The 18013-nt window shown below is 45.5% G+C and overlaps 2 protein-coding genes across 2 annotated transcripts; both read right to left on the reverse strand.

Annotated features, from left to right (window-relative positions):
• Positions 1-333: 333 nt before the first annotated feature.
• Positions 334-7911, reverse strand: LOC126912671 (SID1 transmembrane family member 1-like). The gene is made up of 18 exons (XM_050705937.1): positions 7663-7911; positions 6979-7048; positions 6572-6668; positions 6360-6473; positions 5999-6150; positions 5615-5725; positions 5423-5506; positions 5013-5343; positions 4860-4937; positions 4170-4474; positions 3884-4057; positions 3632-3814; positions 3415-3532; positions 3111-3233; positions 1683-1799; positions 1288-1420; positions 734-934; positions 334-534 (listed from the first exon to the last, which is right to left on the reverse strand). The coding sequence occupies exons 1-18, from the start codon at positions 7767-7769 to the stop codon at positions 354-356; spliced, it is 2679 nt and encodes an 892-aa protein (XP_050561894.1). The 5' UTR covers positions 7770-7911; the 3' UTR covers positions 334-353.
• Positions 7912-9502: 1591 nt separating this feature from the next.
• Positions 9503-17878, reverse strand: LOC126912674 (serine palmitoyltransferase 2). Its single transcript, XM_050705942.1, has 9 exons — positions 17491-17878; positions 16616-16807; positions 13633-13787; positions 12577-12775; positions 11256-11483; positions 10954-11185; positions 10013-10187; positions 9762-9932; positions 9503-9682 (listed from the first exon to the last, which is right to left on the reverse strand). Exons 1-9 carry the CDS (start codon positions 17635-17637, stop codon positions 9574-9576), a joined length of 1608 nt encoding a protein of 535 aa, XP_050561899.1. The 5' UTR covers positions 17638-17878; the 3' UTR covers positions 9503-9573.
• Positions 17879-18013: the final 135 nt, after the last annotated feature.

Raw genomic sequence — 18013 nt, forward strand, 5'->3', positions numbered from 1 at the left:
ACTAAAATCGGGTTTAAACTAAATTCCATAACATTTTTATAATTAGATTCTAAACGATACACCCAAATAACCAATTACAGAATATAAGGCATTGACTAACCTGTTAATTAGATAAATTAATGCAATACAGATTTCTCACATAACTGTTTAAAGAGGTTGTCCGACTAGTTTCGAGTAACGATAGGGACCCATCACTAAAGAATCATGATCAGCATACGCGACGTCAGATGTCGCGGCGAACGTTGCGCATGCTCATGTTAACTGTAAGTTTTCTAACGTGCAAGTACCTAATACTTATTTACAGAGTAGAGAGAGTTCGACATAAAAAATGCATTGAATAAGAGAGGCATTTATTAAAACACTGCAATTTCGGTGCGTTTGACGGCAGCGAGCCCGTCGTCCCACGTGAGCAGCACGTTGAAGGTGAAGTAGAGAGCCATGGCCGACAGGAAGTGCCACAAGTCGTGCGAGTCGTAGAACTGCAGCACGCGGCACTCGTGGTTCAGGTGCCGGGACAGCGCCGGCGTCGTCGCCCTGCACACACCCAACCCGTCATGTCCCGCCGAGTCACACATTACAGGTAGCTTATAGAACGATGAACCCTAGTTCATACAATGTCTAACAGATTTATGCAACCTGTGCGCGTGCGTTACTTTTCATATACATAAGTACATAACAGGTACTCTGCATCGTAATTGTAGAACAATATATTAATAGTATGTGTGGTCGGTACCAGTCGGTGCTGCCGCTGACGAAGAAGTAGAGTCCGGGCGCCCAGGCGGCGGAGGCGGCGGCCAGGTAGAGCCAGGCGTACCAGCGCGGGCGCTCGCCGTGCAGCAGCTTCATGGCCAGGTACACCACGATGTACAGCAGCGTGTTGCACAGCAGCACCGACAGCAGGTGCGACGCGAAGTCCGCGCTCTGCGTGAACAGACTGCGCACACACTTACTGCCGGGTACTAGCACTATATACATGTGGGACCACAACGTTCAGCGAAACGCAAATGAAAATTTTATTAGGTATGTACTTACACTCCTTTATTCGATTTCAAATATGCCGTAATAGATACGTTCACCTACACACGAGTGAGAGAGGTCCACGGGCAAATTATTCTGCGCTATGGGACATGCGCAACTGCGATGTATAGAACCGGTAAGGAGTGGTTTGCTAGAATCTGTTTCTCGTAGGCCGAAGAGTATTATACACCTGGGTGTCTTCAAGCCTCGAGTGAAAAGCTTATGGGCAGTCGTATTCCATCGCAGGCCGCATAATCGCTTCTCGCTTACCCGTAGAGCGCGAAGCCCCAGTTGACTGCGTTGGCGATGAGCAACATGACGAGGCGCGCGGAGTACAGCGGCCGCAGCCCGCGCGCCGGGACCGACGCCAGCTCGCGCGCCGCCTCCGCCAGGCTCTGCTTCTCTGGACATTACACACGCACTCGCTACACCGCCATACACAGTACACACTACACATGACACGTTTTGGCTTCTCTACCTCTCAAGAAAAATCGGAGACGCCTGAACGGCTCGCAGGAATTAAACCACATACGTATATAAGATTTATAAAGGCTTCTTAAAACTGAGAAAATGTCGCTCTTGAAAATGGACACAAATACAACATTAAATTATATGCATGTATGTAGATAATAAACTAATAATAAACGACAATATTAGAGAGGTACCGAGGCGGAATTGTCCCACGTAGTAGATGCGCAGCGACAGTAGCAGGAAGGTGAACACGTGCAGCACCGTGAACACGCTCCAGAACAGCGGCCCGCCGCCCAGCACGCCCCACACCACTGCACGCACCAGTCACAATTGGTACAATCACTCGTACACACTCGTGTACCATATACTGTACAAACTCCATTCACAAAACTCAGAAATAAATATAGTAACCTAACCAAATAAGGCCTATGCCCCAATAAAGCCTATTTTGAAAATTTCCTCTTCCCGATGTCAAATGGTCGCCAAAGTTTGTAGAAGTGTGCATGCACATTACTTAACTAATTTGAGCACAGCAAGCAACCCGTGCCGCGATTATGTTGGAACCTACAGACGAAAACAATTACGACGTGGAGCGCACTTTAGTTTTTATAAAATTCGAGTAGCGTAAACTGTTAGTATTTTTATATTTATCAGTATACGACGTGCCGTGTTTTGTCTGTATGACAATTATACATTTAGCCATCTTCTCACATTAGTGAAATAGCTATAATATCGGTGTATTTCATATAATCGTTGTTTTGTTTATCTATGTGCCATGTCCTAATAAAGCCTACAAAAAAAACGTGTAGGCCTTATTACGGCATAGTTGTTTTTCAGTAATTTCATAGAAAACGGATCACCAGCTTCTGTCAAAAAGAAAGCCAATGGATTTTGCAAAAGATGGAAAACGCCGTTAAAATGGTAGAAAGGGGTAAACGGGGTGAATAGATACAGAAAAGGGGTGAATGGATATCGGGAAATTCTTCATAGTATCTATTCACCCTTCGAATTTTATGCAGCCTGTTTTACCCGGTAGGCTGCTGCAGCCAGATATAACTTCCAAAGAAGTACGCATCATCTAAAGAGTGGTTTCCACTACACGAAAGCTAGGTCGGTCGCTAAATTGGCTACAGAACAAGAAGTTATTCTCATTCGTTTGACTGATGCTGGGGTACCGATGACTTCAAAGATGTTACTTGGGTATTACATGATGAGAAACTCGTTTAGCCTGATGTATAATGACCAAAATTAATTAATAAGATCTCATTACATTTATTATAAGCATTGACAAAGTTTTGTTATAATTAAGAAGTTGAATACTTACTAGTTTTATATTGAGGCCTTATTAAGACATAGGGTTCCCAATAAGGCCAAAGTGACACTTTAGTTATTTGTGTTTACAAAATTGTAATTTTTGTTTCTAAAGCCATTTTGATTCCATTATTTCAAAGTTTAATAAATAAATATAAGATTTTGAAATTATCAGCCCATTGTCATTTTAAACCTACGAGCTAGGCGGTAATAAAAATAAGGTAGGCCTTATTTGGTTAGCTTACCTTACATAATTTCGGTATATTCCCGAAATAATATGTATATTGAGTATAAAGATAGTTGCGTGTTACCGAGCAAGATGAGCACGGCGAGCACGCCGAAGGTGGCGTGCGCGCGCGCGTTGATGTCGGGGTGGCGCGCCTGGTATATCTTCACCATGCACAGCACCGCCAGCACGTACATGAATGCCGTGTCTGCAATGATCGCATGCTACGTATTATGTCACTGGGCACTAAGCTGAAACTGAAACTATGCACAGTATAGGGTGGTCCACGACAATGCTTCAGTAAAACTGATGAGATTCCTGGCTGACGCTTGCCAACTCCTGAAGTATCACGCCTGGGTTTGTTGAATAAGTAAATTTGTGATAAGTACCGAATTGGAAGTTGAGTGCGTTGGGGCAGACGTGATAGGTGGCGGACAGCAGCGCCACCATCATCATGGCGGCGCCCAGCGACGACAGCAGCCCGTAGTGCGCCGGGATACCGTACTCCTGCACACGACACACGGTCACTGACATGTTACGGAGAATAAGTAACAGCGCTGTGTTTTGTTGCAATAGTCTGCTTTACGGCGATCGGTGCGTCAGTACCTCGTCTCGGGGCTTCCTCTTCCGTCGCATCCTGCGGCGGCGCACCTGCAGCATGAACAGCGCGCCCAGCAACAAGTACCCGATGTTGGAGAACACGTGGTTGAAGTCCGACAGCCCCGCCACCGGGTGAGCGCACAGGAAGTTGTAGTAGCACACGTCCAGAGACCCCGACACGTTCAGGAACTAAAGGCATACAGCGTCACGCGGGCCCGGCGGCGGCCGCCTCGCCCGCCGGCGTATTAGTATACTCACGATCTGGAAGGCGGTGACGAACTGCAGCACGGGCAGCGCGTAGAAGAGTCCGACGGTGTACAGCGTGTACAGGTAGCGGTCCGAGCGCGCCGCCAGCACGCGCGCGCGCCGCCGCGCCAGCCCCGCCACGCGCAGCCGCGCCGGCAGACCGAACGGACGCGGCGCCTCCGCCGCCTGGCACAACACCGTATTTCAACGGGAATAACAATGTTTACACTTAACACACCAAACGAAGTACCTACTAGCCAAGCGTCTACGTTGGGGATATTGAGAAGTAAGTTGTCACCTGTTCTCCTGTGGCTTCCAGGCCCTGTATGGTTTGAGTGGACTGCTCGACGCTCCGCCGCGTGTCCTGGCCGGGGGGAACCACTATAAAGTCGGTCCTTGTGTCCGCCCTCATGGTGACGTCACCGACGGGGGGCGCAGGGGGCGCGGGGTCGGTGCCCACACTGGCCACTGCCACCCTGTGGTCCCCCGCGACGGTGGCGCCGCCCCCGGCAGGTGGGGGAGTGGTGGCGGTGACGACGGTGGTGCCGGTCGCCGTCTCCTCCTCGTCCGTGTCGCTGTTGTCGCTGCTGTCGAACGTCGCAGCTACAAGTGAAAACATTATTTTTAACTTTGTTTATAGTACTATTACTAAATAAATTATTATGGTATCGCCATACTCGTGTAACTGATTGACGAGGAACTCGACAAGTTTCAAACAGTTACGTGAGTAAGCCGATAACATAATAATAAATTATTATCTATTTGTTTAACATGGGTAAGTCGACAAGTTACCTACCTACCTAGGTAGGTAGGTAGATATATATTTAAATTAAAATACTAATTAAGTAGGTTAACTACGTAAAATGTTTGATCTGCGTGTTCCCTCGGATATCAGCGGATAGAGTGATCACGGATATATCAGAAGCATCACTAGTCCAAATGTTATGCAATCCAATGATTTACCGAGGTATAGTGTGGAGAGACTCACTTGAATCGCGGCGTCGTCGTCGTCGGGGTGACAGCGATGCAGTGCTGTCCATCTCGGATCTCGTACCTTCCTCCGGCTCTAAAAGCAAACATATTTGAAATTCCTAGAATTGGCACGATACAAGTATTTATCGCCACAAGAAGAGTATCTCACTGCGCGCGAGGACGGCGCGCGGGCCCACGAGCTGCTTCCAGCGCGGCAGGCGCTGCGCCAGCACCAGCCCGCCGAACAGCAGGTAGAACAGCACGAACACCGCCAGCGACACGCTCGCGCCCAGCGCGTACTGCTCGCGCGACAGCGACGCCTGCACGTGCAGAGTGAGCGTCTTGCGGCGCGGCGGCGCGGCGTCGGCGTGCTCCTGTTGCTGCTGCAGCACGGCGGCCTCCCACAGCCAGTCCACCTCGGCGGGGTCTTCCTCGCGGCACGCGGAGTCCGAGTCGTGCACGACGGCCACCACGTAGAAGCCGCGCGGGTACCGGCTCCGCTGTGACCAAGTAACACAGTCCGCGGTTAACACCTCGCCCTCCGCCCACGTACCTGCTCGACCGCGGGCTTGTCGTTACCGAGAGCTGCATCGCGCCGGACCTCAGCACAGTCATCCGCAGACTTGATATTTCGATGTCGTCCAGAGTTTCTGCGATCGGGCACTGAAATAGTTTATTTATATAATTTAACACGTGATGTACCTAGGTACCACCACCTGCATGTAAATTGAAACTCTGTACTTAGAATGTATAGGAACAAAGTGTACAGACCGTGTAGTTCTGCACTGCTATGGTGGCGCAGACGTCGTCGTCGGCCTCCACGACGACGCGCACGCTGCTCTGCTCCGGCAGGAACTGGTACATGTGCACGCGCGGCGCTCCCTGCGACACATCGCACACACTTGTCACTTACCTCAAAGCATGCATGGATAACCATTTATTCGAGCCGGCCAATTAGAGCACCGAGCGCGTCTAGTTTTGATTACTATAAACGTAAAGCAAGTGTAGCGCGTCAAGTGTACAGAAACCTATTTCTGAACTAGCAGCCAACTGAAGGTGTTTCTTAATCATTGCTTGCATTGCAATAATTGATTCCAAAACTAATTCGGAACAAGCCAGGGGCCAGGACAAAACAAGAGTTGGTGTGTACCGTACCTGTTGCGTGACCAGAGTGGTGGAGGACCTAAAGGGCAGGCGCCAGTCGCGCACGAAGGACGCGCGCAGCTGCACGCGGGACGGCGCCGTGCACGACGAGCCCACGTGCAGGGAGAACTCTCTCGTAGATGACTGGGTTGGATCGTCCGATTCTAAAGGCCGCGGTTATATGTATACAATCAACATAACATACAATATCGTTTTCTAAAAATTTCCACAAGACCCACCTGGGACTCAAAAACGAAATCCTTTAATTTGGGAGTCAAACTTACGACAAAGTAAGTTTTACATTTATGTGCAAGTAGAGTTCGAGTAAAATTCAAAAATATTTCTAAGATAAGACTCGTCGAATGTTACTGACCACAGTTCTCATCGAGTTCCTCGACGTCGACGCTGTCGTCCGGGCACAGCGTGCGCTCCAGCTGGTACAGCAGCGAGCTGCCCGAGCGGTACGGCAGCTGCCACGTCCACGCACCTGCACACACACACACACACACACACACACACACGGCGCGTTTATATTACTGGCCACGCGGGATATACCTCGACACGTCACACTGCCATCAACTTTACCTATTCTTCGCCTCGCGGTGACAAGCAGCGGTCGAGACGTATCGCCACCGTCTGTTTGGATCCAAACCCTTATTGGCCACACTCCTTGCGCTGGGGTCTAAACATTTCAAAGAAGACGCACAATGTCTTAACTGAATATAGGTACTGAAGACAGCTCGACTAATTTCAAGCTAAACTGGGACTTGCACGCACCTTACGTATATCATAAGTTGCATGTTTGATATCAATTTACGAGTAGGTACATGCCTCACGACAGCATATACAGAAGAGTGTTAACTTCTATCTGTACACACGATCCAATCAGATTCGCTTAAGTGTACGTAGGACTAAGTACTTCTACCAGAACTATATACATGCATGTTGAATAAATCTGTGACAAGTACTACGAACAACGTATAAGGACTCACCGGTACGAACTTCAAGATAAACTCCACAGACGCGTTCACCACCAGCTCGTGCGTCTCCTCGAACGTGAGCCTGTCGGGTAATGAGTCTCAGTTTTGTACAAGGGACTACATAAATAGGTATGTAGGTACAAATCAGTTAATAGAATTCGTATAAGTTACGTTCAGTTTGGACAGTTCAGTTGAACGCTTCACTTCGCTTCAGGCTGAGCTTATTTTTTAATCTTTTTATATAAATTGATTTGTAGGTAAACTGAATGATCCAGTTGGATAATATCGTCCCGATTCATTCAGTGCGAGTGTTATTGGCGGCAACGGTTAATTAAACGTCATCCACAGCGGTACCACACAAGTGCTGCAGGTACGGTAGCGCTAAACGTGCACGCACTCACTGTACCCCAGGGGCCAGGGTTACTGCGCGACGTATTTATTTTCCATGAAACATTCTGTTCTTCAGCAAATAGTTCGATTAAAAGGATCAACTTCAACAACCAGAAATATTACTTGAAAAGATGGTTCGATTGAAACATGTATCTAGGCAAGCACCTATGTTTTGATGAAGATGATTTGTAAAAAATAATGTATAGGTTGGTAATTAGTACACAACGAGACTGTTGCAGGGAAGTAAGATGTCATTGTATGAGTATGACAGAATGAAGTCTCATATAGAGTAGTGTGGATGCTCACTGCAGGGACTCGATGGTGACGTCGGAGTGGTCGGGCCGCGCCGCGCCCAGCACGGCCAGCAGCACGCACGCGCACTGCACGCACCTCGACAATGTCTCGCGCGCCATACTTTCATACAGTCAGTCAGTCACACACAAACACACATCACACTCAAACCATCATCTTTTACGAAAATGAAAATAAAAAAATAAACAGTAAGCTGGTGACGGCGAGCGTGGTCGGTGGGCAACTAGGCGAGTTCCAGTGTTATCTGCCATATCTGCAACATGTGTGATAAGCAGATACGGAGGCGTGATTCATTTACTGATTTGTTCAGCTAGTACATAGCTCCCAGTAAGGTATATACTTACTTACATATGTCAGGACCAGATGTTGAAAGACGTTCTCAAGTCAGTGACTCTAAGCTTAGATGTAGCCGGGTGAATTAAGTACAAGGAAGAACAGCTGAGTACTGAAACCATGTGCTATAACTATGTATCGCGTCGTATACCGCATGGCATAATTCATGAAATTGATGAATCACAATATTTATCTTATCCCTGCCTCTATCCGAGTGCTAAAATTAAAACAAGTGTTATCTGTTAATTTTATATCCGCCCCAATTTTGGAGAAACCCACAGGTAGGTACTTACGGTACATACGTACTAACTAGAACAAGGACGAGTCGAGGATTGCTTCTTGTTCTAATTCCCAGTAGTAAGACTAGTTGGTAGTGTCAACACCATGAATTAAGTACAAAGAGATGCCATGATGCGGTTGTGCACTGTGACAAAACAAATAGACACCGTCGGGGCGATGGTTGTAATTAGTTGTAATGTCCCGTTCTCCCCGTGGGGTCACGCATTATGTTAATTAAAGGGAAATCCAGTTATGACATCTCTTTGTATTTGCTTCATGGTCAAGACACTACTCATACAGTGGTTGTCAGAAAAATAAAATTTATTAAAAGTGCATGTATGGAGAAAGTTTGGTACAGCGTTGGTCTTAATGTTCAGTATTGTTATATCCGTCCGCAACCGCGACCAGCGCAACAGCGAAGTACTTACGTGTGAAGAGGGCGTACTTTCAATATAATAAACCTAGAACTAGGCTTCTGAAAGCTGAATGCGAGCTTGTTGTTTCACTCATTTTATCCTCTTCATTGGAACATACCGCCATGTTGTTTGTGTCTTTAATTGACCACCGCATGAGTGGCTTTCTTCTTGGAAAATATTTGGATAGCATGCTCTACCGATATGTACCTATCTATATAAAGGGTTATTGTGTAACGAAACGACTCACCATTGTAAATCTATGAACAAACATAATAAAAATAATATAGATAAGTATCGGTCTATTTGTGTGTAGATATACCTACGAATTTATAGAAGTACACCGATAGGACAGATAATAGGCAACATCGGGCGGCGCCGCGCACCTCACCGAAATATTTATCAGGCAGATAATAAACATGGAACATCAATGTATTATTATTATATTTATTGTACCTATTTTCCTTGTATGTGACGTTTGCGTTGTAATGAAACGAAACCTGTTTACTTTCGGCCCGCTAGGTGGTGCTCTCTCTTGTGGCCAATCTATTGCAATTCATTATTATACAAGATATCTCAATATCTCTAGTACCTATTTATGAACATCCTACATCTCTGTATTGAGAAATAGACTTGTTAGTCAAGTATGATTACAAATTACGTTACATTCAAGATTCTATTACATATATTATATAAGGTGTTCTAACATTACCTGCCACGGCTTTAATGGAAGTGTTGTGTATGTATAATAAATTTAAATAAAATTATTGTGTGGGCAAGGAGTAGGTAATAGAAATAAAACAAAAGGAAACGTATGAAAATAATTTATAGAATATAGTAAGTAGTAACGAGTAAAGAGAAGGCGGCGGGCGGCGGGCGGCTAGCGCGCCTGGCGCGAGTAGTCCAGGCCCAGCTCCCGCACGGCGCGCGCCACCGCCTCCACGCAGCGCTCCAGCTGCGCGCGCGAGTGCGACGCCGACAGGCAGAACCTGCAACACCGCGCGTGTACTATATACAGCTGCCAGTACCACTGCCAGTACTAGTGTATACTGTAGTGTGTATACGTACCGTATGCGCGCCTTGTTGAGCGGCGTGGCGGGGAAGCCGACGCCGACGGTGGCGACGTTGCTCTCCGTGAGGCGCTCCACGGTGGCCGCCATCTTGCTGAACGTGTACACCAACACTGGCACCACGGGGGAGTCGGGGTGGCCCAGCGTCACCACGCCCATACGACGCAACCTGCACGCGCGGACATTGGTTACATCGTGTTTCTGCAATACTTCATTGAAAGTAATGGAACTAGTAAGTGGGTGACTGACTGGTCGCGGAAGTAGTGCGTGTTGTCGCGCAGCTGCCGCAGTCGCTGGCGGCCCTCGTCCTCGTCCAGCAGGCGCATGGCCGACAGGATCTGCTGCGCCACGGGCGGAGACATCGCGTGCGCGTACGTGTGCGCGTGCCCGTACTGACGGAGCCAGTTGATCAGCTTCGCCGACCCTGCACATACCGACCTCATGTATTCTAACCGTAGTCGTCACATCGAGGCCTAGCCACAGAGTACCACAGAAGCACCACTCCGTGAAACACCTAGTCGAAATAGCGACTGTTTCTACTAAGCAATTAAGTTCAATTTAGCTCGCTCATGCGTTTAATACCTATGGCGTTATTCACCTATATATTGCCGCCCTCTTACACGTAGCTCTGTCACTGTTTGGCGCGCTGTGACGAAATACATAAAGCCCTAGGGTTGTCTACTTGTGACGTGCCGCTGCAGTGCCGCGCTGATACCTTACCCTTGTGTAGTGGAACACAATACACACTATTAGTTGATATTTGACAGTGAACTCGCTCCACTCACATTTGATGTGTATACGGTCAACTAAGTAGATAGGTACTACACATCAATTCAAATTAAAACCTTGTAATAATATATTATTATTCTAATTATAAAAAACAAAAATGCAAAAAAATGTGATTGTTTACATTGTTAATATGTACAATCATTAATTCCTTATTATGCCCTAAACGCACGGGCCGATTTACTTGAGTTGACGCCAAAATGGAAATTATATCTCAATAAACAAAAAATACACAAACGCGGAGTCGGGAATACGTAGTTAGGTAGATAACTATCATGTCTAATTTAAATCGAATTTATTCTATAAGTACTACTTAATTCTATCTAAATCAATAAATCGAGAATGGCGTACGGGCGAGTGCGGTTGCCCCGGCCTAGCCCGGTCGTGTAGCGTGGCTGGCTCACCTGCGATGTACCCGCCGGCGGCGCCGAAGCTCTTGGTGAAGGTGCCCATGAGCACGTCGACGTCGGCGGGCGCCACGCCGGCGTGGTCGCACACGCCGCGGCCGCGCGGGCCCAGCGCGCCCACGCTGTGCGCCTCGTCCAGGTACAGCTGCAGCCCCAGGCGCCGCTTCAGCGCCACCATCGCGGCCAGCGGCACGATCGTGCCCTCCATGCTGTACACGCCTTCCACCACCTGCGCACAGCCAGCGTCAGCGGGGCCGCGGCCGCGGGGCGCGGGCCGGGCCGCCACGCTCGGTACTTACGATGACGATCTTGGTCCACTTGCGCTCGGCGATGGCGGCGCGCGCCAGTTGCTCGAGGTGCCGCACGTCGTTGTGGCGGAACACGCGCACGGTGGCGCGCGCGAGGCGCAGCCCCATGATGAGCGAGGCGTGGTTCTTCTCGTCGCTGAGCGCGAGGCTGCCGGGCCCGAGCAGGCCGGGCAGCCCCAGCGTGTTGGTGCCGAACCCCATGCCCACCACGATGGCCGCCTGCCGACACACGCTCATTCCATGCCCAATTCCTCACATGAAGAGGTAGTTAAACTACACTACACGAAACAAAGTAAGGCCCACCCTCTTTTTAGGGTTTATTTAAACGCTTCTAACACATGAACAATCTCATATCTCTCTATGGATAATTTTAGGTCTTGTTTAGTATTTTGTAATTAGCCTAGTCAAATTCTGAATCTTTGAATAGCCATTTCATACGTTTCAGGTAGTTCTTCGCGATGTATCCATCCACACTAACTAACGACTAGTAGAGCCATGGTTTTAGTAGCGGTATCCTTGGCCGAACCACGTCGAAAACCAGCGGTATTGTTCGCAATTACCACAGAAACAAAAATCTCACAAAAAGCCACATTCAACGACTACTCTTCCAGTCACTCAGTCAGTCATAAATTACTTGGCCGCTATCTCGCCTGATAGTAAGTGATGATGCGGCCTACGATGGAGCACGTCTGCCCATAAGCAACCTATTCACTCGGGCTTTGAAGACACCCAGGTTATACCCATCAGGAAACACAGAGTTACTTTAATACAAATATTTGAAACTCACGATGGTGGCCGTTATTTTGTTTTGAGTAGTTTACGGGGTGTCCAGTAAAAAGTGCACCATTCAGGGAGGCATCATAGCTGGCATCATGTTTTGGGGTCCACGGGCGGCGGCGTTTGCATAAAAACACGCCGCCGACTGACCGACAAATGTCCCGTCTCTCTCTAGTAATCGTTGTAGTTCATTGCAGAACAGAGGTTGTCTGGTCTTTTACACAGATAAAAGACGTGTGTCAAGTAGTGATTTTTTTATATATTTGAAAAGGTGTAATGAACATTATATTGGGTTGTTCAGGTATGTATAGATCCCAGCTATCACCCCTTACTGACTGGTGCCCTATTTACTGGACACTCTCGCTCTTTATGCGTCTATTCTATGTCAAAATAGAAATTACGTGAACATTTCTTGAACGGATTGCATTTGAAATGACTTTCTACTTTATCTGAGCATTTATGCTATTCTTTAGATGGATTTCTATTGCAGATCCTAGCTAACAGGTTTACAGGCAGTAGCAGACAGCAGTAGTACCTCGACTCCGAGAAACTTAGCGGTGGTGGCCTCGAGGTCGCGGTGTAGCGGCGTGGTGCCGAGCTCGGCGCGCGGCGAGCACAGCGCCAGCCCGTACTGGCGCGCGGCCGCCGCCACCGCCGCGTGCGTGCTGTGCCCCGCGAACCCGAGGTAGTTGTACGAGCCCAGGTTGATGCAGCGCCGCTCCGTGCCCGTGAACCTGGAGCATGCACATACATAACTTTGTTTATTAACAATTTTCTCTTAGTATGTTAAACAAAGTTCTTGTGTTTTTACAGTCCACGCAATAACAAATACCACGGGATTTACCGGTGTCTGATGTTGTGGAGAATTTGCCTTCAACAGTTGTCTATAAAAAAGACGAAGACTTAACTAGGAATTGAAGTATTAATTTGTTAATTTTTCGAGAAGTTTTCTTGTTAATTATTTAAGACTTCGACAACATACATAAATAAATGTTTTAAATTATCTATAGACACTTGCGTGGATGTATGAAATTGAATGTTTGAGTCATCTATCTATCTATAACATTATTTACGACCTATTTACGTGTAGATTAGCATACACAGGTTTATGTATCTTTCATACTATGCCTACAGGCACACTGACGATATATTTGTGTTTTTATCTATCCTAAGAAAACCGGCAAGTCCCTTGAAATACGTCATGTGGGTGCCAATAAAGTCGCAGGCATAACTAATATGTTCTTATATTAGTTCTTATAGTTCATGATGTTATCTCAAGTGTTTAATTTATTCAAATACTCCGTATCGAGTGGCGGACTGGCGGGGCGTGTGATAAGTGACGTGGACGTGTAATAAATAACATTAGCGTTACTCCATCGTGTAATAGACATACGACAATATTGTTACTTATTAATCTTTAAGGTTTTTGGCAGGCAATAGCATTACGACAAGGCCAGATGTGGTAACAATCATACTTTATTTATATTCTTCGTCATTTATGGAAATTATGGAAAAATAACATCTGTATAGATGTTGCATAATATTATGTTCCAAATGGTACAGGTGTACGATCTAGTATAGTGGTGAGTACCTGAAGGTCCAGTTGCGGTCGTCAGTGCAGCGCTCCTTGAGCGTGAGTTCAGCGCCGGGCGCCGAGGTGATGGGGCGGTTGAAGCAGTGCTGCACGCGGCGGTACACGTAGCGCGAGAAGAACGTCTCGAACGGGTCGTACAGCGGCGCGTAGCCCTGCAACACGCAACACGTCGGTACTTCACTATACTGCGATATCACTCTCGACCTCTTGATTGGTAATATCTGCGCACCTATTACTATGATCCTTATGTGCATGGCAGGATCTAGCGGATAGTCATATGCCAATAACAGTAACAAGTTTAAGTCAATAACAGTTTGATACTTCCTCCCGCCTTACCCAGGACGGGTGGAGTAACTTGATGATCTTCCACCCTTACAAAAATGGGTATGACAGGATAAAAGTGTACTTTACTTAGGTATCCTTCAGGGAATAACGTGAATCATGAATGTACTGAATGTATAGGTACATATCAATCAGTAAGTACGAAGAATGTGCGGCGTCCTCAATAGGCAGTATCTCATAAGTAGATGTCGATTAGATAGTGTGCCGCGTGGCGAGTGACTCATCTCCTCACACACGCCTTCTATGTCAGTATACTTTAGTCTTTACAGATACGACGTATTATAATTAAACTGAAAACTTCTTCTACTGCCTAATATACACACAGAAATACTACCTAGCCAGTAGAAGAACTTTGATTGGTCACTGGTCTGATTCCTGTAGTGTATTTATAAGTGGTTTGACTAGTCAAAAATTCTTTATTATGACATTTTTTATAATTACATGTTCTATTACTTAAATAGAACAAAAAGGACTTGCTGGAAATATCCAACCCCTGATTATATAGAAATAGATATCTTTACATCCATCCAGTGTAGTACAAAAGGAAGAGCCTTCATATTGACCAGGTAGCTATGTGCTGACCTTTCCCCGTCTAATCAGTGGAGCAATCAGGCGTGTGACTGCACCGCGCCGCACCACCGCATTTTAGCACCTCGGTAAATTGACCCAAAACAGTTTGCCACCAACTTTGTACTCTACGCCTCAAATGCTGTTGTGTAATGTAAACCAACTACCACGAGTATCACGACCGCCTTCTTCTTTATTTCAATTAGATCAATGCACAACATTTTTCTAGTATGTTTTGAATAATGTACCATTTCATGAAGGAAAACGTGTGTGTATATTGTAGTGTTTCATTATTATTTATTTAGACAGTTATTAATTAGTAACATACTTCCATAGCAGAGTATAGGTAAAGTCATGTATTTTCCCTAACATTTAATTCTATATCAAGAAGCGGGAGGAGTCATCGAGTGGTTCTGTTGTGCTATCTCAAGGACAATCAATGCAAGTAATGAAATAATTGTGTTTTTATCTACTTGCGTTAGGTACTAAGTACATAGGCTTCATTATTTTTAATTGCTTAATTAGTTTCCTTCCGTATATATTCAAGATGTCCATAAGCAAGCTAAATGAAACATGTATATTATAGAGACAGCCCATTAATGTCACGGCCGCTGGCTTATTAGTAGATGCGCGCGCGTACAAGGCAGCATCGCAAACAATTTGTGACTGTTATTGTCCAGTCACAGCTCAGTGGACTGCACTAGCAGCGCGCGGCGGAGTGCCCCGCGCGACCGTGACTCCATTCTCTCAGAGTTTATGAAACAATTTCAGCGCTGCAGTGCTCTGTCGTTAATTCACTCATAAATCTTTAAAATTATCTATAATTAAAATAAGTCGGGTTTTCCTTCCTGACGGTATTACTCCAGAACGCATGAACTGATTTCCACGGTTTTGCATTCTTTGCAAACGTCTCGGGCTCCGTGAGGTTTATAGCAAAGAAAATTTAAGAGAAAACCAGGAGTCAGGGAAAATCATGGGTGGCGTAACGGAGTTCGCCGGGTTTGCTAGTTATTATATAAATATGAATATCCCATTTGGTTTTGACTCTAGGCAGGTTCTCTAGGTACACACTTGGCGGGGTGACGGAGTTTGTGTGATCCACAAAACTATTGTTCATGGTTTAGGCAATCTACCTGGGTTATCTTTGGGTTTGTAAATTGCATATGCGATATAAGGAAAATCTTTGACTCTAGAGATGTATCAAAAACATTTGTCGTCTTACAAACGTGACCAATACAAATTTGAAATGACCAATTGCCTTTATAACAGTGAAGATAAATCCAATGGAGTTATCTATTTTATTACGCAGGGCCGACCAGCACGTACTTCAACGGCGAGGGAGATAAACAAGGACTTGACAAGCGATGGACGAAGAAAGCAAGTGCCTAGGTATTTCACATCAATGTAACTACTTCACTAGTATAAGTAGAGACCTTTACACCCGCCGCCCGTCTTCTGCTAATGCTAGAGACACTGAGCACAGTCGCGGTGACACAACTCTCACGACATCTTAATTTTATTCATATACATACGTTTTTTCAAGTATTCATCTATGTAAGTACTTATTGTTGCGTGAGATCATCGACTTGGTTTGCTACCTATTACTTACCTACAGTACCAAGTTTACAAAGTTTTACACTTTATGTACATTGATACCCTTTTACTTTGTACATCTATTGTATTATGTACTCACGAGTTTATTAGTAGCTAAGCACTACGCATCATAAGTAGGCGCAGACAAATGAGTAAAGTAAGTTAAAATTAGCTGAAACTAGTTGAAATCATCAGTGTACCAGCATCTTCACAGACATGAGAGACTGCTTATCAATCAGAGCACTGAGCAGTGAGCACTCGTTAGCTCGCAACTGATACTGTATCTGGCACACAACAATAGCGGCGTCCGTCAGACTCGATGGTGCGTAGAGGCAGGCGACCGCGACGTGCCGCGCACGCACGTGTTTCTACGATTTGTTTAGTTCAGGTGATTGGCTACTGTTACCAATGGCGTCTTTTCTCACTAAGACATTTTGCAAATTCTTAATAGTAATAATGTACAGGTACAACCACAAACCTCTCTATTCTTTTCCGTGGCAACTTTCGGTGTGAACAGCAGCTGGTTCACAAAGCCGAGGAACATGAGGATGTAGAGGCCGAAGTGAGTGAGCGCCGCCGTCAGCAATGTGCACTTCTCAAAGGAACCGGGGAATGTGTCATACTTGGACCAATCCATCTTTGGCACTCCCCCACCCGATAATCCAAACTTCTGTAAAAGAAGCAATAAAAATTGTGATCATGTTAAATATGAACAAAATTCAATACAGTACACTACCATTATGCACACAGAAATAAGAAGCAATTTGAATGTCATAAACAAAAAGTATAATTAATTACTGTCATTTTTTATAGTATAAGCCAGTATACGAGCAGATGGATCACGTGATGGTAAGCAATCATTTAAAAGCTTAGGAATTTGAGTATTTAAAAGCTTTTTGCACATAAATACATATCCATCAGCTGACAATAACATACATTCAGTGGCTCCCTACAACCATAATAAGTTTGTCTGTTCAGTTTGTCCACCCTGTATATGGTATCCATTCTAGATGTTTTCTGTGTATGTGGATTCAGATCAAATATTAACCATTTCCAATTAGATTCCAGTAAATAATATATATTATAAGATTTATGAAGGTTAACCCAAAATATGTGTCATCTGGCCATATCAATGTCATATATTATTATAAAGGAAACCAAAACGGCGGCACAGGGTCAGTGAGTATCCTAATGGGCGGAGCACCATACATTTTAGTATGACCAAAACAAAATATGTAAAAAGTGGCGCCGCATGCTCTTTACAGCTACGGTCGTATCACGCTTTGGACAAAGTAAGCATAAGCGGCTGTGATACAGGAAGGGTAATAAATAAATGAATATCAAGGTACTTACAGTGTCACCATTTCTTAAATCGTTTGTTTTCATGTAACCATTAGTAGTTTTTCCATTATGTACATTTTGTTTTAAATCTTTAAACCCATGTTTATCTAGTTTATTTAAATCTCTTTCATTCCTACTACCCGCTATTGTCGTCGCCATCGTATCCTCAGAGATACTAGCTGTGCACAAACTTACAACACTATCTGGCTAATAGAGGTTGGAGGAATTATGTTAAATGGGTGGTACGATTGCTGTCATAATACCTCACGCAGCTTTAAGTACGCTGAATAGAAGCGCTGTATATTTAATTATTTATTATACGTAAAACGCGTTACTTTACTGTCGGAAAGATGTTAGCGCTTATCAAGCGCTAAAATGCTACAATGTGGGTTTTCCAATTCGAATCTAAATAGACATTCAACTTCAAACTGGAGGACTGCTTTATCGACAGTGCTGTCAGTGTCACTCATTATTGACAATGACAATAATTCTTTTGAGTCCATAGACACAAACGCAAAACTTTAGGGCACATATT

This window comes from Spodoptera frugiperda, chromosome 28 (genome assembly GCF_023101765.2).
Source record: "Spodoptera frugiperda isolate SF20-4 chromosome 28, AGI-APGP_CSIRO_Sfru_2.0, whole genome shotgun sequence".
Classification (NCBI taxonomy): Eukaryota; Metazoa; Arthropoda; class Insecta; order Lepidoptera; family Noctuidae; genus Spodoptera; species Spodoptera frugiperda.